The 23,382-nt window shown below is 39.3% G+C and overlaps 1 protein-coding gene across 1 annotated transcript in view; it reads left to right on the top strand.

Annotated features, from left to right (window-relative positions):
• Window positions 1-23,382, top strand: part of LOC105492101 (glycogen synthase 2) — a 62,995-nt gene that overhangs the window by 4,137 nt on the left and 35,476 nt on the right. The window contains exons 2-4 of the mRNA XM_071072079.1: window positions 12,907-13,088; window positions 17,367-17,558; window positions 19,424-19,606. Of these exons, the coding sequence (XP_070928180.1) occupies window positions 12,907-13,088; window positions 17,367-17,558; window positions 19,424-19,606 (557 nt within the window). The remainder of the gene's footprint in view (window positions 1-12,906; window positions 13,089-17,366; window positions 17,559-19,423; window positions 19,607-23,382) is intronic.

Raw genomic sequence — 23,382 nt, forward strand, 5'->3', positions numbered from 1 at the left:
GGAGAAAGCGTTCTATGTGAGAGAACTATATATGCCAAGACGCAGAAGTGTTCTCTGTTCGAAGATATGAGCGGGGCTCAGAGACGGAAAAGGAGAGGAGTATGAGAGAAGATGGGAGAGACCTGCAGGGACTAGATTGTGAAACTCAACGGGAGTTAATAGCCTTAAGGAGTTTTGTATCCAGGCTATAACTAATGAATGGGGAGTCACTGAAATTCTATGCATAGTAGTGGGAAGTGCTAAGTAGTTAAATGTGTTTTGGAAGAAGCACTGTTACCAGCTGAGGGAGAGGAGAGTAGGGAAATTAGGCTGTAGTGTGACCTAGGATGGAAATTTTGCCCAAATGTAGGGGGAAAGATGTTTACTCTCTCCTTTTTTTTTTTTTTTTTTTTTTTTTTTTTTTGAGACGGAGTCTCGCTCTGTCACCCAGGCTGGAGTGCAGTGGCCGGATCTCAGTTCACTGCAAGCTCCGCCTCCCGGGTTCACGCCATTCTCCTGCCTCAGTCTCCCGAGTAGCTGGGACTACAGGCGCCTGCCACCTCGCCCGGCTAAGTTTTTGTATTTTTAGTAGAGACGGGGTTTCACTGTGTTACCCAGGATGGTCTCCATCTCCTGACCTCGTGATCCGCCCGTCTCGGCCTCCCAAAGTGCTGGGATTACAGGCTTGAGCCACCGCGCCCGGCCTTACTCTCTCCTTTGTCCAGGTCTTACTACAATCGTTTCGTCTGCACAGACTTGCTCAGAGCATTACAGACTATGGAGAAATTATCTTGTTAAGGATATTTACACTCATTAAAAAAGTTTAGTAAATATTGTAGCACATAATGAAAGTTAATTTAAGAGTTGTAAAGACTTGCTCAATGTAGTCCCTAAATAAATGCTTCCCTCTTAAAATGGACTAGAAACAATTTGTTTTTGCCTAAGCCAACGTGTTGCTGGACATAATCCTTTACCTGCTTCCTCCTGAAACTAGACACTACACCTCTCAATTACATGGTACAAGTGGCACAGGGAAGAATTCAGAACACTGTAGTCAAAGTGTTTATGGAAGAAATTATAATCATGAGTCCACTCTCCTAAGACAGGAGTTCTAAAGGTGAGGACTTTGATATAAGTGAACTCAAGGAGTTTCTAAACCTTCAGAAAATCTATCTAAAAATTAGGTGCACGTGTATAAAAGTGCTTTTTTTTCTGAGAAGAGGACTTCATACTTTCATCAGTTTCCTGAAGGCCCCTGTGATTGCCATAAAGCACAACTGCTGTAAAGTTTACTACTAAGCCACAGGGCTCTTTTTTGTTAACACAGAAGTTTTCCAAATGGCTTTTCTCCAGAGCAGAATAAAAAGGATTCCATCCTTCCCAAGACCTAATGATGTTTATCTTTTGTGATACTGTTTCTGTTCTTCCTCTTTTTCTCCCACCCACCACCACTTTTAAAGATCTATCAAGGCCCAGGACCGTGATTCACACCTGTAATCTCAACACTTTTCAAGGCCGAGGCGGGAGAATTGCTTGAGATCAGGAGTTGGATACCAGCCTGGGGAACATAGGGAGACCCTGTTTCTACAGAAATTTAAAAAATTTCTGTAGCCGGCCGTGGAGGCTCACACCTGTAGTCCTAGCTGCCTGACAGCCTAAAGCGGGAGGATCACTTGAGTCCACGTGTTCTAGTGAGGCTTCAGTGAGCAAGATTGCGCCACTGCATTCCAGCTTGGGTGACAGAGTGAGACTCTGTTTCAAACAAACAAAAGCAATAAGATCCATCAATTTGTTCCTCCATTCCTTCACTTACTATCTGGCTGTCTACAGCCTATGGGCTCTAAAGTCAGACTGCCTGATTTGGAATTCCAACTCCACCATCACCTAGGTAAAGTTGAGATTTATTGCATAGCCTCTCTGTGCCTCAGTTTCTCCATCTATAAAATAAAGATAACACCATCCACCTGTAACAATGTTGTGAAAATTAAAAGAAATACCAATTGTAAATCACTCAGAACTGTGCCTAGCATTTAATAAACACTCTGTGGGTATTAGCTTATTTCTTTATCAAATGTATGCATAATATGAGGAAGTTAGCTCATGTATTGTCATACCAGCTTTCACTTTGAATGAGTCCATAATTGCATTTTTAAACACAAAAGCAGAAAGAATAGGAAAAAATATATATACATCAATTTTACTTCAATCATGGGATACATAGTAATTAGGATTTCTTTGCCCTAATTACTGGTGTGGATAAGCCAGTGGGCTATATCAATGGCATCTCAAGCTGTTATCACACCATGTGAAACACACAGCCTATGTAAAAACTATGCTTGGCTGCACAGCTTCAAGGAAAGCACCAGTCTACTCACTTCTTTTTCATTCAGCATGCCATATCTAGGCCCCTTTCATGTAAAATATTTGGAGCTGCCATTGTAGGTATAATTGGTGGCAGTGCAGGTGGTCTTGTTCAAAGTTTGAGTATCACCTCCCACTGCCAAGACTGCAGCTGCTTTGATTTTAACAGAGTATCTAGAAAAGTACTGGGAACACAAATATTTTGCTGACCATTGTCTCAAGTAGCACCTAATCTCCTTCCTACCAGACCTCATAAAATGATGTTCTAACTGTATAATGACTCCCTCTGCTTCTGCAACTGTGTTTTGGAACAGGAGGGTCAGATTAGTAGCCACACATACTGAAATAGTCATATGACTTCCAAAGTCTGTAATTTTTTTTTTTTTTTTTTTTTTTTTTTTTTGAGACAGAGTCTCGCTATGTCGCCCAGGGTGGAGTGCAGTGGCCGGATCTCAGCTCACTGCAAGCTCCGCCTCCCGGGTTTTTATGCCATTCTCCTGCCTCAGCCTCCCGAGTAGCCGGGACTACAGGCGCCCACCACCTCGCCCGGCTAGTTTTTTGTATTTTTTAGTAGAGATGGGGTTTCACCGTGTTAGCCAGGATGGTCTCGAACTCCTGACCTCGTGATCAGCCCGTCTCGGCCTCCCAAAGTGCTGGGATTACAGGCTTGAGCCACCGCGCCCGGCAAAGTCTGTACTTTTTAAGCATGTACTAAATAGTGAAGTTTCTCCATATGTGTATAATATGTATATATGCGTGTATACATATATAAAGAGACAGAGATGCAGAGAGATGCGGGGGGAGAGAGAGAGCGAGAGAGAGGCAGGAAGAGAGATCCTTATTTTGGTTGATACCTATTCTATACTTCTTTGGAATAGTGACTTTTAGTAAATTGGCAGTGTTGCCAGATGCCAGCTTAGGGTTTTAACCACCTCATTGTTATATGTACCATGGTAGTTCATCTTTTTTTTTCAGGTGAAAAGTGTGATACTTTGTCCTCACACTACGCATAGCCCCCATGTTGTTCCAGGAAAATAGAGATCAATAAAATACAAAGTACTTGTTTGAAATTGAAGGTTAAGTTCAAATTCAGTGACCTATGCTGTGGTAAAACGATCATTCATTAATGATATTAAGTGTTTTCTTTTTTAATGTTAGAATAAAACTATTCATTTGCAGATTTAAAAAAATAAACGTGTATGTAAATCTCCTTGGGGTATACTTCGAATTTGAAAATAGGAATGACCCTGTCTCTATGGTGTTGCGTTCACTTGTATTCTAGCTTGCTAAGAGAGAAGTTTGGAGCAAATTGTGCTTTGTAAATAGTAAAAACTGAGGCAAACTGTAGCACAAAGTGTGCTATATAAACAGTAAAAACTGAGGTAAAAATATATGGAGGGAAGAAAGGCTAAAATGGTGTTGGAATATAAGAAATGGCAGTAAAAGAAACTCCTCATAGCAAGACCGTACAGGGAAATGTCTGGAAGAACAAAAATTTATTTGCAATCAGGCCTCAACCAATATGGGATCGACTTTCTTTTATTGATATATAACATGTGCTTATATTTATCAGGTACATGTGACATTTTGTTACATGCGTATAATGTGTAATGATCAAGTCAGGTATTTGGGGTATTCATCCCAATATTTATCATTTCTATGTGTTGGGAACATTTCAAGACCTCTCTTCTAGTATTTTGAAATATACAGTATATTGTTGTTAACTGTAATCACCCTACGTTGATATTGAACATCAGAACATATTCCTTCTATCTAACTGCCTGTTTGTTTCCATTACCCAATTTCTCTTCATCTCCCTTCCTCCCACAACGCACACACCCTTCTCTGCCTCTGGTATCTATCATTTACTCTCTTCCTGCATGACATCAAACTTTTTAGCTCTCACGTATCAGTGAGAACATGCAAAATTTGTCTTTCTATGCCTGGCTTATTTCACTTAATGTAATGACTTCCGGTTTCATCCATGTTACTGCAAATGACAGGATTTTATATTTTTATGGCTGAATAATATTCCATTGTGTGTATATACCACATTTTCTTCATTCATCCATTGATGGACACTTAGGTTGATTCCATATCTTTGCTAATGTGAATCGTGCTGCAATAAACAGTGTGGTACTGGTATCTGTTTATTATTCTGAATTCTTTTCCTTTGGATAAATACCCAGTAATAGGATTGCTGGATCTTATGATAGTTCAATTTTTAGTTTTTTGGTAAATCTACATACTGTTTTCCATAGTGGCTATACTAATTTGTATTCTTACCAATAGTGCCTAAGAGTTCCTTTTCCTTCACCTCCTTGCCAGCATGTGTTATTTATTTATTAATTTATTTAAATCATGACGATTCTAACTGGCATAAGATGATATCTTATTGTGGTTTTGATTTGCATTTCCCAACGATTAGTAATGTTGAGCATTTCCCCATACCCATTGTGCATTTGTATGTCTTCTTTTGAAAAATGTCTATTCATATCCTTTGCCCATTTTTTAATGAGATTATTTGTTTTTCCACTGTTGAGTTGTTTGAGTTTCTTATATATTCTGGAGATTAATTCCTTGTCAAATGAATAGTATGCAAATATTTTCTCACATTCAACAGGTTGTCTCTTCACTCTGTTGATCGTTTCCTTTACTGCTCAGATGTATTTTAGCTTAATATAGTCCCATTTGTCTATTTTTGCTTTGTTTCCTGTGCTTTTGAGGTCTTAGCCATAAAATCTTTGCCCAAACAATGTCTTGAAGTGTCTCCCTTATGTTTTCTTTTAGTAGTTTTATAGTTTTGAGTCTTATATTTAAGTGTTTAATCCATCTTGAGTTAATGTTTTATATGGCAAGAAATAGAGGTTGTATTAGGCCATTTTTGCATCACTATAAAGAAATATCTTAGGTTGAGTAATAATAAAGAAAAGAGGTTTAATTTGCTTATGGTTCCACAGGCTGTTTAGGAAGCATGGCACCCACATCTGCTTGGCTTCTGGTGAGGCCTCTGGAAGCTTTTATTCACATCAGAAGGCAAAGCAGAGAAGGCACAACACATGACAAGAGAAAGAGCAAAGGAGAGAAGAGGAAGATCCCAGACTTTCTTCCCTTCTTTCCCTTCCTTCCTTCCTTCCTTCCTTCCTTCCTTCCTTCCTTCCTTCCTTCCTTCCTTCCTTCCTTCCTTCCTTCCTTCCTTTCCTTCTTTCTTCCTTTTATTATTTTATTTATTTTCTTGAGACAGTCTCACTCTGTTGCCCACAATGGAGTGCAGTGGTACAATCTTGGCTCATTGCAACCTCCATCTCCCAGGTTCAAGTGATTCTCATGCCTCTGCCACCTGAGTAGCTGAGACTACCACACCTGGCTAATTTTTGCATTTTTAGTAGAGACGGGATTTCGCCATGTTGACCAGGCTGGTTTTGAGTTCCTGACCTCAAGAGATCTGCCCACTTTGGCCTCCTAAAGTGCTGGAATTACAAGTGTGAGCCACCACAACTGGCCCCAGACTCTTTTAAACAGATATGTGAACCAAATGAGCAAGAACTCACTTATCACCAAGGAGATGATGCTAAGCCATTCATGAGGGATCCTATCCCATGATCCAACCACCTCCTGACAGGCCCCATCTCCAACATTGGGGATTACATTTTTTTTGAGACTTATATGAAATATTTTAATTTTTAAAAATTATATATATATATATTTAATTTTTCCATAAGTTATTGGGGCACAGGTGATATTTGGTTACATGAGTAAGTTCTTCAGTGGTGATTTGTGAGATTTTGGTGCACGCATCACTTGAGTGGTATACTGCACCCTATTTGTAGTCTTTTATCCCTTACCCTCCTCCCACCCTTGCCCGCAAGTCGCCAAAGTCTATTGCATCATTCTTATGCCTTTGCACCCTCATAGCTTAGCTCCCACCTATCAGTGAGAACATACAATATTTGATTTTCCATTCCTGAGTTACTTTTAGAATAATAGTCTCCAATCTCATCCAGGTCACTGCGAATGCCATTAATTCATTCTTTTTTTGTGGCTGAGTAGTCTTATATCATGTATACATACACCACAGTTTCTTTATCAACTCGTTGATTGATGGGCATTTGGGTTGGTCCCACGATTTTGCAATTGCGAATTGTGCTGCTATCACATGCGTGTGCAAGTATCTTTTCCTGTAATCACTTCTTTTCCTCTGGGTAGATACCCACTAGTGGGATTGCTGAATCAAATGTAGTTCTACTTTTAGTTATTTAAGGAATTGTGACAGTTTTCCATAGTTGTTGTACTAGTTTACATTCCCACCAGCAATGTAGAAATGTTTCCTATTCACCACATCCATGCCAACATCTACTGTTTTTTGTTTTTTGATTGTGGTAATTCTTGCAGAAGTAAGGTGGTTATCTAATCAGGATAATACTGGCCCCAGATAATAAATTAGGGAGAATTCCTTCCTCTTTAATTTTTGGAAGAGTTTAGGGAGACTTGCCAGTTTTCTTTGAAAGTTAGGTAAAATTTGACTAGGTAATTTTAAAAGACCTGTCTTCAAGTTCTGAATTTTTTCCTCTGCTTGATCTAATCTATTGTTGAAGTTTTTGAATGCATTTTGTATTTCTTTCGATAAACTCTTCAGTTCCAGAATTTCTGTTTGGTTCTTTTTTATTGTATCTATCTATTGGGTAAATGTCTCTTTCATATCATGAATTATTCTTCTGATTTCTTTTTGTGTATCTGAGTTCTCTTGTGTCTCACTGAGCTTTCTTAATATCAACATTTTGGATTCTTCTTTCCAGAATTTTATAAGTGTCTTCTTTTTTTTCCACTGGTATATGTTGCTGAAGAATTATTAAATTCCTTTGGGGGTGTCATATTCCTTCGCCTTTTTATGTTTATTTTGCTCTTGCATTGATATCCATGCATCTGGTGTAACGATTGCTGCTTCCAATTTTGTAAATTTGTTTTTGCAGGGGAAGACTTTTTCCTGAAGATATATCTTGGTGTTGATTGAGTAGAGCACATTGGTTTTGATTTCTAGGTGCATACAGTAGCATAGTCTTCATATTATTTGTTTCAGCTGCCAACAGTATCAGCAGTGTCTGTGATTTTTTCAGTGGCTTAGGGTGCAGTTGTTAGTGAAGGTGGTGATGAAGTTGTGCTGGAGACAGGAACATCAGGTAGGCCAGTCCTTGGCCCCAGTGGTAGTGGTATGCCTAACATTCCTGTCCTTGGGCCCCAGGGCTGTGTACACTGGCACTGATGGTAATGAGTCTAGTTGGGTTGATTCTTTGGCCTTCAGGCAGTTTGCTTGGGTGCCAGTAGTGGCCATAGTAGGCTGGGCTGATGTGCGGGTCCTCAGGTTTCTAGGCAGTGGGCGTGGTGTGGGTGATGGCTGTAGCAACTGCAAGACAACTTTCTGGCTCCCAAGCAGTCTGTACTGGTGTTGCTGGTGGCTGCAAGGGCTGGAAGAGTCAATCTTCAGACCCACAGGTGGCACATGCAGGTGGTGCCAGTTGTGATGGCAATGGCAGATTGGGCAGGCCCATCATCAGGCTCCTGGGAGGACTGTTTAGGTACTAGTTGTGGTGGATGGGACAAGGCTGTCTTTGGTAGAGTGTAGTTAGCATCTATGAAAGGTTCCCAGACTGCTTGCTTAGGCATTGAGGAAGGCAAAACCAGGCTGGGTTTTCCTGTCCTCAGGCCACTCAATGGTGTATGTGGACACTGGCTGTCATACGCTGGAGTGCAGTGATCCTCAGGCCCCCAGCAGAATGCCCGAGTGAAGTAGTAGCTACTGCATTGCTGCCCTGCTCTTGATAGGGTGCAGGGTATGTTGCTTTCAGTGGCAGCAGCCATAAACGGGTGGCTTGTGAGCATGTGTTACAGCCCTAGATGGTGGTTGCAAGTGGGGTAGCATTTTCTTTGGGAGCTTGTAAATGTGTAACAGCCCTGTTATGGGGGGTGGAGGAGTCCACTTCTAATGACACACATTTTATCCCTGGTGACAGCAGCCAGCAGTAGCACTCAGCTGTGGGTGGGGAATGTCAACAGGGCTTCAGGGATGGGGAGATGCAGATGATGTTGGGGTCTGAGGAAAGATGTCATCTAGGTGGGGGTTGGGCTCTCAAAATGGCGCCTTGCTGCTCAGAAATGGGGATGGCAGGGGTGGGACCCAGTGAGATCTCCTTCTCTGGAGCAATGCCTTTGTGTGATTGCTGGGCAATTCCTTATGTGTGTCTCAAGGCCTGCATGGTCAAGGAACTCTCCTGTGGCTAGGATTGCTGGAGTCCATAATGCAGATGTGGACCACTGGGAGTCAGTCACTTACCTTTCCATGAACTGGGGAGCCTCTCTGGCCTCACAGAGGAAGCCTACTGGGTAGGCTTCCTTGCTTCCCTCCCCTTCATTGCCTTAGATGCTTCCTGTCACTTCTCTGTTGAATTCCAGAATTCTCTCTTATGTGGGATTTTCTACTTACTATTTTGGTTCTTTGTGGAGGAGGCGAGTATCAGATGCCTTTAGTCAGTCATCTTGAAGCCCCTTCCCTTGAAATTTTTAAAGCTATATGTTTTTATTTCTAATAGACTGAGAGAGCATAATCATAGTTTACACACTCCAAGGCTATATGGGGAACTATCTGAAGGCCTCAGCTGAGTAAAAGAAGTAGCAAATTAATTAACTATGTTTATCTTTTCATTTCATTTCCCAAATCAAATCATTTGTTTCTTCAAATAAAGAATTTCTATTCCCCCTTATGTTCTTTAGTAAATAAAAGTGTTAGCATCTACCAAAGTGTATATGAATTTGAAATACATAATCTAGCAAACAAGAATGTTTTAAGATCTCTGAGCAAGATGCATAGTTGCAAATATAAAGAGTTTTCAAGGATAAAGCATGTAAATAAAACATCTAATAAACATGTACCATCAGAAACTTATGGTATATTCTCCTGGAGAAGATGAAGAAAATGAGTCTACAGAAAAGGATAAATTCTTTGGAAATTTTGCATTTTTGTGGATAGTGGTTTTGAAGAAAGCTTAGATATATTTAAATATGTTGCTAAGATGTGACTCCCACACTTTAAAGAAAAGTTCTTCATTTTAGTTGCCCTTGTAAATTGGCTAAGTTTATTTTTCCTCAACGAATAATTTTGATGGTTTCTAAAATCGTCCAGAATTTGAGGAAATACTTAGGTGTAGTAGATAACATCAATTTATGTTAACTTAGATTTATTGTTGGATGGTTAAGTGCATCATGTCTGTTCTTGTCCACTCTAAAAGTTTCTGCTTGCAAGTTTTATATATCCTCCTCATGTGTTCTGTTCTGTCCTCATCACGTGGCATTTGAACTGTGGTTTGATAGTGTCCTTATTATCAGACTCTGCTCAATGACAGTTTAAACTTTTTTTGATACAGTAAAAAACTTTTCCTTAAAGATGAAATTCTTAAGGACAACTAGCTTGTGTAGACTCATATGAAAATTGCTTGGATTTTGGAGTTACTTTAGCTCTTCTCTTTTGTAAATTAATGAATCCTATGGTACCATATAATAGCATCAACATTTGCCTTTTGTGTCTCACCTTTTGAAGGGCAATTTTCCAAAAAGTATATTTTGCACGGCTCAGGCTTAAAGTAATGTCTCCAGATGTCGTTCTACCTTGTGACCACTGATTGTGACTATTGGTAAGATTTACTGTGTAAAGTGTAAGTTACTGGAATAATCCATTTAAGAAATATAGTAGCTATCAAAACCTGTAGTCTGATGAATTGGAATATGTTTTGAAAGACAGCAGTGAAAAATGAGAAGTAATATATAAGTAATAAAATTGCTCTTTGCAATTGAGTTGAAGATTGATGCCAGGATCTTATTACCTCCAGGATTTCACAAAGGACTTCTTGAGTCATTTCGTTGCTCTAGCTCATGAACAAAGTATTGCTCAAGTAATTGACAGACTAATTTGTGTATTCTCACATGTGATTATTGTTTAGCGCTGTCACGGGAAATATCCTGCCTAAGTTTACTGGAGGTCTTCCTCCCCTTACCCCTCCCTATATCCTTCTACCTGGTTATCCTTTTTAATCCTATTACTCTTTCCTTGCACACTCTACTCCAGTTTAGAGCCTGGGCTCTAACCATTACCTCTGCCTAAAAATTTCTCTTCATGACATCCATTTGCCCAGTTTCTTCACCCTTTGTAATTACCCCATTGAATGACATTTTACTTGCTCAATTTTTGCCTTTCCAATCAGATCTAATTTATTTTATATTTTTAAAATTTATTTATATATATTTAGGAAGTATGTACTAGTTCATTATCATGCTGTTTATAAAGACATACCCAACACTGGGTAATTTATAAAGAAAAACATTTAATTGGCTCACTGTTCCACAGGGCTGGGGAGGCCTCGGGAAACTTACAATCATGGCAGAAGGAGAAACAAACATGTCCTTCTTCACGTGGCAGCAGCAAGTAGAAGTACCAAGCAAAAGGGGGAAAAGCCCCTTATAAAACCATCAGATCTTGTGAGAACTCACTATCATGAGAAGAGTATGAGCATAACCTCTTCTATGATTCAGTTACCTCCCTCCAAATCCCTCCCACAACATGTGAGGATTATGGGAACTACAATTCAAGATGAGATTTGGGTGGGGACACAGCCAAGCTGTATCAGGGTATAAGATCAGGTTTCTTACATACATACGTTGCATAGTGGTGAAGTCTGAACTTTTAGTGGACCATCACCTGAAAAGTGAACATTGTGTCCAATCCATAGTTTTTCAATCCTCACCGTACTCTTATCCTCCCATCTTTCTTTAGTCTCAAGTGTCTATTATTTCATTCTATATGTCTATGGGTACCCATCGTTTAGCTCCCACTTAGCTCTCACTAAGTGAGAACATACTGTGTTTGACTTTCTGTTTCTGAGTTATTTCACTGCGGGTAATGTCCTCCAGTTCTATCCATGTTTCTACAAAAGACATGATTTCATTCTTTTTTATGGCTAATAGATATATATTAACATATTAATATATACATATATAAATACACACATATACACCACATTTTCTTTATCCAATCATCCATTGATAGACATTTAGGTTGATTCCACATCTTTGCTATTGGAAACAGTGCTACTTTGAACATACTAATGCAGATGTCTTTTTAAATATGATTTCTTTCACTTTGGGTCCATACCCAGTAGCAGGATTGCTGGATCGAATGGTAGTTCTGTTTCTAGATCTTTCAGAAATCTTCATACTGTCTTTCATAACGTTTGTACTAATTTACATTCTTACCAACAGTGTATAAGCATTTTCTTATCTTCACATCCTCACCAACATCTGCTGTTTTTAAACTTTATAATGATAGCCATTCTGACTGGCATAAGGAGGTATCACATGGTGGTTTTAATTTGCATTCTATGATTATTAGTGATGATGAGCATTTTTTTCACATTTATTTGCCACTTGTATGTCTTCTTTTGGAAAATGTCTGCTCAGGACCTGAGCTCACTGTATTTGTCAGGGTTCTCTAGAGAGACAGAACAAATAGGAGAAACAAATAGGAGAAACAAATAGGAGAAACTCGGAGAGCTCTCCGAGTGAGCAATTCCTGTCCCTTTTAAGGGCTTACAACTCTAAGGGGGTACATGACTGGGGGCTGCATGCACCGGTAATCAGAGTGGAACAGAGCAGGACGGGGATTTTCACAATGCTTTTCCATACAATGTCTGGAATCTATAGATAATATAACCGATTAGGTATGGGTTCGATCTTTAACCAGGCCCGGGGTGCGGCGCCAGGCTGTCTGCCTGTGAATTTCATTTCTGCCTTTTAGTTTTTACTTCTTTCTTTGGAGGCAGAAATTGGGCATAAGACAATATGAGGGGTGGTCTCCTCCCTTACTAGGAAGGGAGAAATACCATGTGAGAATGAAATATGTATCTGTGTTATTGGATTTGACATCAGGGTTGGACCAAGCATCTTCTATGAACATCTATAAGCACTTTCTCCTTATCAAAAGGTACCTTAGTTGGTGCTTTAAAAGATAAATGACTATTTAGCTTAGGAGATTTCCTCATAATTGAAAACCACAGCAGCTGTTATTTGAACATGCCTGAGCCCCTTCTGGACCACTGTCGGAGAAGGAGGAAGAGAGGTGAAAGTGATTTCTGATGCTGAAGGCATGTATGATGACAATGGGTATTTGTCCTAACTTTGACACTACAAAGTGACTGGAGCTTTAAGCAAGTTAGTGTTTTGCTACAATTGTCTTTTCAGACTTTTTTTTTGAAGTATTTTACCTCTTTGCTGCTGCCAGCCTGCTGTTCTTTCACATGTACCTGGAAGGGACTTTAAAATACGCACAGAATTGAACAAAGCAGTAACCGTTCGTTGGTGTCCCTTAACAATATGCTAAACACTATTCTTTTTGAAAGGTAAATAAATCCTTGGGCTTAGTGGATCCTAAATGCTAATTTAAAAATCTGAACTCATTTTCATCCCTTTTCACTTTGAACGAATCGCTAACCTGAATGATAATGGAAACTTTTTTCCTTTTAACAGTTGGAGGCATCTATACTGTGATTCAGACAAAGGCCAAAACAACAGCAGATGAATGGGGAGACAACTATTTTCTGATAGGTCCATATTTTGAGCATAATATGAAGACTCAGGTGGAACAATGTGAACCTGTAAATGATGCTGTCAGAAGAGCAGTGGATGCAATGAATAAGCATGGCTGCCAGGTAAAGGAACTGACACTTTACTTGGCAATTCTCAGTAAACTTATGGGAAAAAAGACTGCAATTAACATGAACTCACAAGAGAAGACCATTCACCTACTTAGAGAAAAATAGTAGGTTTGTGAGAAAGATAATGAACTTCCTTTTAAATGGATTGCATTTGAGACACCTTGTGAATACCAAGGAGGAAGGATAAGTGGTTTGGAGTTCAGCAGAAGCTATAGTGTAAACGTGTTTTTGAGGAAGTCGTTTGTACATAAACTGAAGTCAGGAGTGTTGTTAAAATTATTCCGTGGAAATGTTTAGACATGGAGCAAAGGTTTTCAACCAACCCTTGTGGAATGTCAGCATGTTAGGGCATCTACATTAAAAGAAGCTAGATATTGCAAATGTAGAAGCAAAGCTAATGATGTAGAACCAAGGATGTTCACGTCTTAATCCTCAGAAGCTGTGAATATGTTACCTTTTATAGCAAATGGAATATTGCAGATGTGATTAACTTAGAGATTTTGAGAAGGGGAGATAATCCTGAATTATCTAGGTGGGCCCAAAGTAAACATAAGGGTCCTCATAAGAGGGAGGCTGTAGAATTAGGATCAGGCAGGAGATGTGACAATGAAAGCAGAGGTTGAAGGGCGCTACTTTGTAGATGGAGGAAGAGGCCACAAGGAATATAGGTGGCCTATAGAAGTAAGAAAAGGCAGCCAGGCACGGTGGCTCATGCCTGTAATCCCAGCACTTTGGGAGGCCAAGGCGGATGGATCACCTGAAGTCAGAAGTTCAAGACCAGCCTGGTCAACATGGTGAAACCCCTGTCTCTACTAAATATACAAAATTAGCCGGGTGTGGTTGCAGACATCTGTAATCCCAGCTACTTGGGAGGCTGAGGCAGGAGAATCACTTGAACCCGGGAGGCAGAAGTTGCAATGAGCCGAGATTGTACCATTGCACACCAGCCTGGGCAACAAGAGTGAAACTTCATCTCCAAAAAAAAAAGAAGAAAATAGATTCTTCCTTGGAGACTACACCTGGAATGTGGCTCTATCAATACACTGACTTTAGTCTATTTTGAACGACTGACTTCAATATCTGTAAGATAATAAATTTGTTTTAAGCCACTAGGCTTCTGGTAATTTGTTACAGCTACAATAGGAATTGTGATATCAAATCAAGGGAGGAGAGAATTTTAAGTATGAAGAAGGGATTAAGTCAACAAAGGATTGATCCAGGGTCTGCTGGGTTTGGTAATATTTGGGCCATTTGTAACATAGGTAAGTACAGTTTCAGAAGAGAAAGGAAGGTTAAATCTCATTTCAATGGGTTAAAGAATAAACAAGTGGTAAGAAAAAAGATACAGAAGTTGTGATTACGAGATTTTTCTATGAAGATAAAATATAATAAAGTAGTTGCAGAATGACATAGTTTTGAGAATTGGTGTGTTATTAAATATGGGTAAGACCTGAGCATGTTTATTTGCAAAAGGGAAATACCTAGCAGACAGGAAAAAGCTAAAAGCTCAGAATAAATGGAAGATTGAAGAGAGTAAAGTCACTGAGAATGGGGAAGGGAACAAGATCCAAAGCAATACTGAAAGAATCATTTTTCACTTGTCTCACTCAAACAGGAAACAAGGATATCTGCAAATACTAGATACAAGTTAATGAAGAATTCAGGCCAATCTTACCCTGTCTTTTTGATGATCTTACTGAAGCAGGTGTTAAAGGTCATTTTATGAGAATTAAGAGGCAAATGTAGAAACTAGGGAAGTTCAAGAAAGAAGTTCTGAAAAAGTGTTCAAGGAATTTTTGGACATGTTTGAGGTGTAGTCATGACTTTATAGTGGCACAAATACACACGTGTCTGACTTAGTCCAGGAGAGATCTGCAGTCTGAGTGATGGTGCAGGAAGTAGAATAGATGAAGATCCAGTGTTGTTTAATTTCACCATTCATACAGTGGGTCAACGTAGCCCAAGAATAGAAGGTAATTGTGAAAGTGATTGAATTAATAGTTTAATTGATGGGCCATTGCATTAGAATATATAGAAAAGGAAGGAATTAAATAAGGAATAGACAGGAAAGTAAGCAAAGCCAGAAAGAAGATGGTAATGTAGGACAAAATGGAGGGTTATGGGAACCGGAGATCTTAAAGGGGAGAAAGAAAGAATATATACACTGGCAGAAACAGAGTGACAGAAATGGAAGTACAAGAGTTCTAACTGGGTAGCAGAATGCCGAAGTGGAATATTTTAGAGAAGAAACAATTTGGGATTTGACAAGGAAAGAATGCAGTCATGATCTTGAGTAGCTGAAAGCAGATTGACATGAAAGTCTTTTAAGTCCATAAGGTCAAGTAACCATGAGGTTAAGTGTGCAGGATAAAAAATATGGCCTTTGAAGTTGCTTAGGATAAGGTCAAAAAGTAACCTTATCTTTGCTGAGCAAGGAAAGGTAATATTTTTGGATAGCATACATTTCAAAGGTGTTTTATGTGTAAATAAAGAATAAGGCTTTAAAAGTTTCAGTAGAATTTTAAAAATCAGTAACTTTCCTTCCTACTCATCCCAGGAATATAGTTTCTGGGGGTGAAAAAATGTGAAGTCTTCACTTGAGATGCTGTGTGGGTAGTGGTGTCTAGGAGGTGCACGCAAGGTTTAAGGAGTGGAATGTATAATTTACAAGGGAACGTGAGATCCCAAAGAGTACCGGAAAACATTTCTTAGTGAAGGCAGCATAGAGAATGTTAGAAATGTGATAGAACAATGCCTATCGTACTGTCAGGATGCAAATAAAGGAGATATTAGAAGGGGCTTGCATTTGAAGTTCCTGTAAAGGAGGAGGTAGATGAGAAACACAGTGGAACTGACTGGTCTCAAGACTACATGGCCTCCTAGTGTAGGGATATTTTCATGTTGCAGCCAAGAACTGACTGGAGGTCAGTACCAATTGGCTTACATTCTCTATTTGTGTGATAGTGTCAGCTCTTCTTTATAATCTTAGCTTACGTATCATGTGACACATATTAGGCAGTCAGTAAACATTATATAGTAATATTACATGTTATTCACAGTGTTAAAATACATGAAGCAATGAATTTCCCGAGGAGAAAAACTATTGAAAAGTTGTTTGGGGCTCAGGAAAATTTCATCTTAAAAGGAAACAGTGGCATGATAAACACTGAATTATAAAGGAAACAACTGAAACATAATGAGGGTCTTTCAAGGTTGACCAAGGAACAGATGGGTGAGAAGCATCCCCACACATGTCTGGGTCCCCTGGTAGGAAATGATCAAATTGGGCTTTGAAGTCCTGCAAAATTCAGCCATGGGTGGAGTCATAAGTGCCAACATGTAAGCGATATGAATATATTTTATTTTCTAGAGAAGCCTGGATCCACATTCAAAGAGACTCTTAGCCTCTGCTGAGTTCCAGAAAGGGTTTGAAGTGGTTTATGAGGTTGTATATCATGTAATAGAAGAATAAACATAAAATAAAAATTAAGACAAAAGAACAAGTAAATTGCTGTAGAAATATGGAAACAAAAAAGGGAGTTAAAACTTGGATATTCAAGTGATGATATACACACAATTGGGAAAAAAATGAGAGCACTAATCCATTAAAACTTGCAGAAGATAAAACATTGAGGAATCAACGTCAATTTGAAGATTGTAATAGAATTATACTTTGAGCTGCTAGATTAAAGAGATAATGTATCTAGGGCAATGTGTTTAGTTAAACCTCTGACGGCAACCATATTGGGAAACATTTTGCATCACTTTTTTTTTTGATAGGAATAGCCAGATAAATCATACATATTGGTCTACAGAAATAGCTTTTTCTTCTAGCAAGAAATATTGTTAGTCCTGTTCCATAAAAGAAAATAAGTGACACTGGAGCCATTATATCCAACTACCCAGGTTTTCAGAGATACAAAGCATTTCATTGCTCTGTCATAAAAGCAGAGACTGTAATATTAAACCCTATGAGCTCAAGGTCACAAGCAAGTAACTAAAGACAGATGAACAGAGATTACATGATCTAGATACATTGTTTTTAAATTTAATGAAGAGCAAGAATTTGGAGATTCTAGAAGAATGGATTTATGCCCATTCCAGCTTGAGGCTCAAACAGCAAAGGCTATATGTTATCAGTATTCTTTTCTAAGTAGCTTGTTTAATCTGCCATTGAGTACTACATAAATTTTATATCCTCAGAGTGCAAATACATTGTCCTGTCTTGCATGACTTAATATCATACATGGCTATGTGTTCTTTATATGACAGGTGCATTTTGGAAGATGGCTGATAGAAGGAAGTCCTTATGTGGTACTTTTTGACATAGGCTTTTCAGCTTGGAATCTGGATAGGTGGAAGGGTGACCTCTGGGAAGCATGCAGTGTCGGCATTCCTTATCATGACCGAGAAGCCAATGATATGCTGATATTTGGATCTTTAACTGCCTGGTTCTTAAAAGAGGTATGGTTTATTATATAGTGATACAACAGAGGAACAGCACAACTGCTTTCAGTGCCTAAAAATGATCCCATGATCTTTAAATGAAGGAAATTTTGAGATGATGCCATTATGGCTTGTCCTAATACAATTGAAAGAAATCTGAGAAAATGTTGAGCATTCTGGAAATTAAATGCCAGCCTTTGGAACAGTGTAATAATGATACTTATTACTATTTACCTCATGTCAAATTTAAATGGCATGATGTGTGTAAAACACCCAATTATATTGCCCGATATATAGATGATACTTAATATACATGCAAGAAAAACATGAAGTATAGAATCCTAAGAGTAGCAAATAGCTTAAGAAGCTATTTGTTTAATAAGCTCTCCAAGTGATCCTGATGTACACTACATGTGATAACCACTGTTTTAAGTTAACGCTCCAAATTTCCCAATTCTCTGCTCAGCCTTCTTGAATGCTGGTGTTTTGCTCTTTTCTCTATTAAGGAAATGAATTCTCACAGTGGAGTCAGTGTGAATGTTAATATTTTGTAAGGGCAAACAAAATAAGCTGTCTCTTTGTAAGGCAAAGAGACGGATGCCCACCTGATTTGGAACTAGACCCTGGGGTGGAATTATACCCCGATCTTCAGTGTGTTGCAAAGGTGCGATTTGATTTAAGGCATGTTTTTTATTAGCCTCTTTCTCTCTAATTCCATATTCTTAATAATATATCAGTTAAATTTTGTTGCCTTCAAGAAAAAGAAAACCCAAATAAGATAAATTCAAAACATGAAATCGTTTATTATTTATTCTAAAATGATGTAATGGCATTTTATCTTTGTTTCTCAAAATCAAATATGCAAATACACACATGAAAATCATTGTAGGCTTTTAGAGTTTTCAAGTCATCGAGAATCCAAGTACTATTTATTAGAAAAAAATGATATTGTAAAAGTCACTTTTTCTTCATATGCATTTTTTTCATTATGATTGCTATATAGTTTTAAGCAACATTTGCTTTTCCGTAACTGGGCCACTACAAATAAAGAAGGCATTTTTATATTTTTATAGAAGTCTCTTCCTGGCCATTCCTTCAGCAAACATCAGAATGTACACAATAAATAAACACAAGTCTAGTCAATTAAAAAAAATTCAAGTAGTTTTTAAAAAGTAAACTTGTAAGTGAGTAGTCCCAATTGATTCAGCTGTTCAGTGATATCTTTAAGAATTTATTTATTCATCCAGTCAATAAATACTTTTTGAGTGCCTACTTTGCATTTATTCCATTTATTTCTTAATATTCATTACTTGTCATTAATATTAGTATTTATTCTTCTGTGGATACAAAAAATCTGCTCCATCACTGAAAGAGAGGATTAAGATATAAAAATATATGGGGTTAATGAACATGCCACTGAATCCTGTACTTATTCCTGCTAAATATTCATGCTCTATGTTTAGATTCCTTTAAATTGTAAAATATTTTATAGACACCATAACTCCACTTATTTTTTTTTTTTTTTTTGAGACGGAGTCTCACGCTGTTGCCCAGGCTGGAGTGCAGTGGCGCGATCTCGGCTCACTGCAAGCTCCGCCTCCCGGGTTCCCGCCATTCTCCTGCCTCAGCCTCCCGAGTAGCTGGGACTACAGGCGCCCGCCACCGCACCCGGCTAATTTTTTGTATTTTTAGTAGAGACGGGGTTTCACTGTGGTCTCGATCTCCTGAGCTTGTGATCCGCCCGCCTCGGCCTCCCAAAGTGCTGGGATTACAGGCTTGAGCCACCGCGCCCGGCCCATAACTCCACTTATAATGTGGACCATGATCACAATCAAGCTTCATCAACAACTTTTCTGAATGCTTTTTTTTTTTTTCTAATGTAGGTGACAGATCACGCAGATGATACACATGTCGTTGCCCAATTCCATGAATGGCAGGCTGGAATTGGACTGATCCTTTCTCGAGCCAGGAAACTTCCTATTGCCACAATATTTACAACCCACGCTACACTACTCGGGAGGTATCTCTGCGCAGCAAATATTGATTTCTACAACCATCTTGATAAGGTAAATATTCCTTCCTCCTTCCTCCTTCCTCCTTACTCACCCTTCTTTCAGATTGCTGAAGCTGAAAGATAAGTATTGATCTGTACATTTCATCTGCCAACCAGACGGCAGAAATGCCCTTTTAGCTAATCAATATTCATGACAAAGCTTCCCTTGGGTTGACAGACAGCTCATATAGCTCAACTTTGTTCAGAGTACACTAGAGTAGAGAGGTGAGAGGCCTGATTTCTGTCCCGCTGTGGAACAATAGTTCCAGAGGGATATGGTAGGAGGAAAGACATGGTGTCGGCCCAGGGTTGGGCCCCCGTTCTAGCCAAAGGCTATGGAAGTGCTGTGAACACCCTGGATCCACACACAGCTCTGAGTGGCAGGTAGAGAACTGGGATTTGAGACATACAAACTTGCACTGTGAGACTTCCTTCCTCTATTTCTTCTATCCTCCAGGTAAACAATTGATTAAAAGCCACACTATAGGTTGATAGGCTCAATTTTCCCTGTAACTTCACAATGCACAGGGGGCATTTTTGTGGGATCAAGTAAAACAGAAGTTATTGCAAACAGGGATATGGGTCCTCGGTGAACAACAAGTTATTTTTGCTAATCTTAGCAGGTTACCTGATTCTATGACCTGCCAAAGTCATTCAGTTTTGATTTATTTCTTCTATTTTTTATATGTCCATTTAGATTAATGAAAGTATGTATTTTATATCAGCATGTTAATAATATTAACAAAGCATTTGAGGAATATAAATTCAGAGGTTTTGCAGATTTGGTATCTGTATTATCAAATCTATTTAGCACTTTAGGGTTCGGTTTCATTATCAGGAAAATTAGGAAGTTAGAAAGTTGATTTTTAAAACTTTCCCAGCTTAAAGAGTTCTAGGATTCTATAAAACAGAATGTGTATGTGTGTGTGATACGTAAATAATACTCAGATAATGCTACTGAAAAGTTATACTACTGTCTCAAAGACAGAGTGCAAAAAAGCTCTTTCTGAAAAACTTTTAACATCTGTAAAGCAATGAGTGGTCCTGATGAGTCCATCCCTATGAAAAGGTCAGCCTAATCTAAAGGCCAAACTAGAAACATAAGCTGTACATTTAAAATAAAGTCACCAAGGATTTCAGAAAGCTTGGGGATGTAGGAGGTTCTTAGCGGCACATAGTAATGGTGGACTAATAAGGGCAAACCAGTCATCTGTGCTAAGCTGATAAGATGAACAAGCATGCTTCCTGGAGAGGAGTGCACTTTGACTTCAGTGAAAGAGAAAATATCAGAGTGGCAGATTGAGTATTTCACTTCAGAATTAATTTTTTTTTTTTTTTTTTTTTTGAGACGGAGTCTGGCTCTGTCGCCCAGGCTGGAGTGCGGTGGCCGGATCTCAGCTCACTGTAAGCTCCGCCTCCCGGGTTTACGCCATTCTCCTGCCTCGGCCTCCCGAGTAGCTGGGACTACAGGCGCCCGCCACCTCGCCCGGCTAGTTTTTTGTATTTTTCAGTAGAGACGGGGTTTCACCGTGTTAGCCAGAATGGTCTCGATCTCCTGACCTGGTGATCCGCCCGTCTCGGCCTCCGAAAGTGCTGGGATTACAGGCTGAGCCACCGCGCCCGGCCCACTTCGGAATTCTTGAATCTTATATAGTAATAAATAATTTAAAAAGCTACTAATAATATACATAGGATATTCTTATTTGGTTTTAAGGAAGAAACACATTATAGCATATAGTTACATATTACAACTTTACCCTTTTGAGGAAAGGGCCGTATTTATCACACTTCCTTCAGATATAATGACATATCTCTCTAGTTTAAAGCCCCTCACTGGTTGAGATATTTAAGTTTAGTCAGACCCTGCCCGTCTTTCCAGTAAAATGTTCTATCTAGCAAAATGACTAGTAGACCACAAGCAGTCAACAACTAGCTTTTGGATTAAGTTCGTAATCATTTTTCACAACAGAAGCCCCCATGCTCACACAAAGTTTAGAATAAAGAAATAAGAATACCAAATTATACACGTGAAAGGTTTTTAAAAATTCAGTATAAGGAATAAGTCATAGTTTAATCTTTGATGCAGGAACCAGAATCAGTTTCAGTTTTAATAAATAGGGTATTTATTAAATAAAAATAGGGTAAGTATGAGAACAAGAATAAGATAATTAAACTTTTGTGAAATCAGAAAGATTAGAGCTATTTTCCTCAAATTACTGCTAACTGAAAACAATTCTTGTTAGAAGCCAATTACAAAAACTCTAATGCTGGTTTAAGTTTTTAGTAAAATTCATTATTTAAAATAACATTTTAACCATTTTCAGCCAGCGTATGAAATTTCTGAGAACCTCTAAGAATATGTCTCCAAACTCATTTATTATTATTATTTTTTGAGACAGAGTCTCACTCTGTCGCCCAGGCTGGAGTGCAGTGGCGCGATCTCGGCTCACTGCAAGCTCCGCCTCCCGGGTTCAAGCCATTCTCCTGCCTCAGCCTCCCGGGTAGCTGGGAATACAGGCGCCCGCCACCACGCCTAAGTTTTTGTATTTTTAGTAGAGACGGGGTTTCACCGTGTTAGCCAGGATGGTCTCGATCTCCTGAACTCATGATCCGCCCGCCTCTGCCTCCCAAAGTGCTGGGATTACAGGCATGAGCCACCATGCTCGGCCTCCGAACTCGTTTTTTTTTTTTTTTTTTTTTTTTGAGACAGAGTCTTGCTCTGTCGCCCAGGCTGGAGTGCAGTGGCGCGATCTCGGCTCACTGCAAGCTCCGCCTCCCGGGTTCACGCCATTCTCCTGCCTCAGCCTCCCGAGTAGCTGGGACTACAGGCGCCCGCCACCGCGCCCGGCTAATTTTTTGTATTTTTAGTAGAAACGGGGTTTCACCGTGGTCTCGATCTCCTGACCTTGTGATCCGCCCGCCTCGGCCTCCCAAAGTGCTGGGATTACAGGCGTGAGTCACCGCACCCGGCTCAAACTCGTTTTTTAAAGTCCAGTCATTGATCAATTATCCCCTCGACTCTAATGGCTACATAATAAATGCTTTTTATTCCCTAAAGCCTTTAGTTTTCTTATGGGTTTGTTGTTGTTGTTGTTGTTTGTTTGTTTGTTTGTTTTTTGAGACGGAGTCTTGCTCTGTTGCAAGGCTGAAGTGCAGTGATGGGATCTTGGCTCACTGCAACCTCCTCCTCCCGGGTTCAAGCAATTCCCCTGCCTCAACCTCCTGAGTAGCTGGGACTACAGGCACGCGCCACCACGCCCGGCTAATTTTTGTGTTTTTTGTAGAGACGTGGTTTCACCATGTTGGCCAGGATGGTCTTGATCTCCTGACCTCATGGTCTGCCTGCCTCAGCCTCCCAAAGTGCTGGGATTACAGGCGTGAGCCACCACGCCTGGCCTTTTTTTTTTTTTTCTCTTAATTGTAATGGAATTTCCTAGATGGAAATCTGAGGACAATGCCATTTGGGATTGGAAAATGGGAAAGGAAGCCATGGACAATTATTTGGTGGATTTAAACTTTCTTCTGATCAAGTTTTGAGCTAGTCAGCTTCAATTATAGGGTTACCCACTGTGTCACTGGACTGTGTTTTATTGATTAATATGTACTTTACCCTTTTTTTGTTTTTCTATACACATTATCCAGTATTCAATAAAAAATTATGAGATATATTAAAATGCAAGAAAGTAAAAACCCATTGTCAAAAAGACCAGGTCCAGATATGTCCTATGTTGGAATTATTGTACAGAGATTTTAAGATACAGTCATAAAGAGTGGACAACATGTGTAAAC

This window comes from Macaca nemestrina, chromosome 10 (assembly GCF_043159975.1).
Source record: "Macaca nemestrina isolate mMacNem1 chromosome 10, mMacNem.hap1, whole genome shotgun sequence".
Classification (NCBI taxonomy): Eukaryota; Metazoa; Chordata; class Mammalia; order Primates; family Cercopithecidae; genus Macaca; species Macaca nemestrina.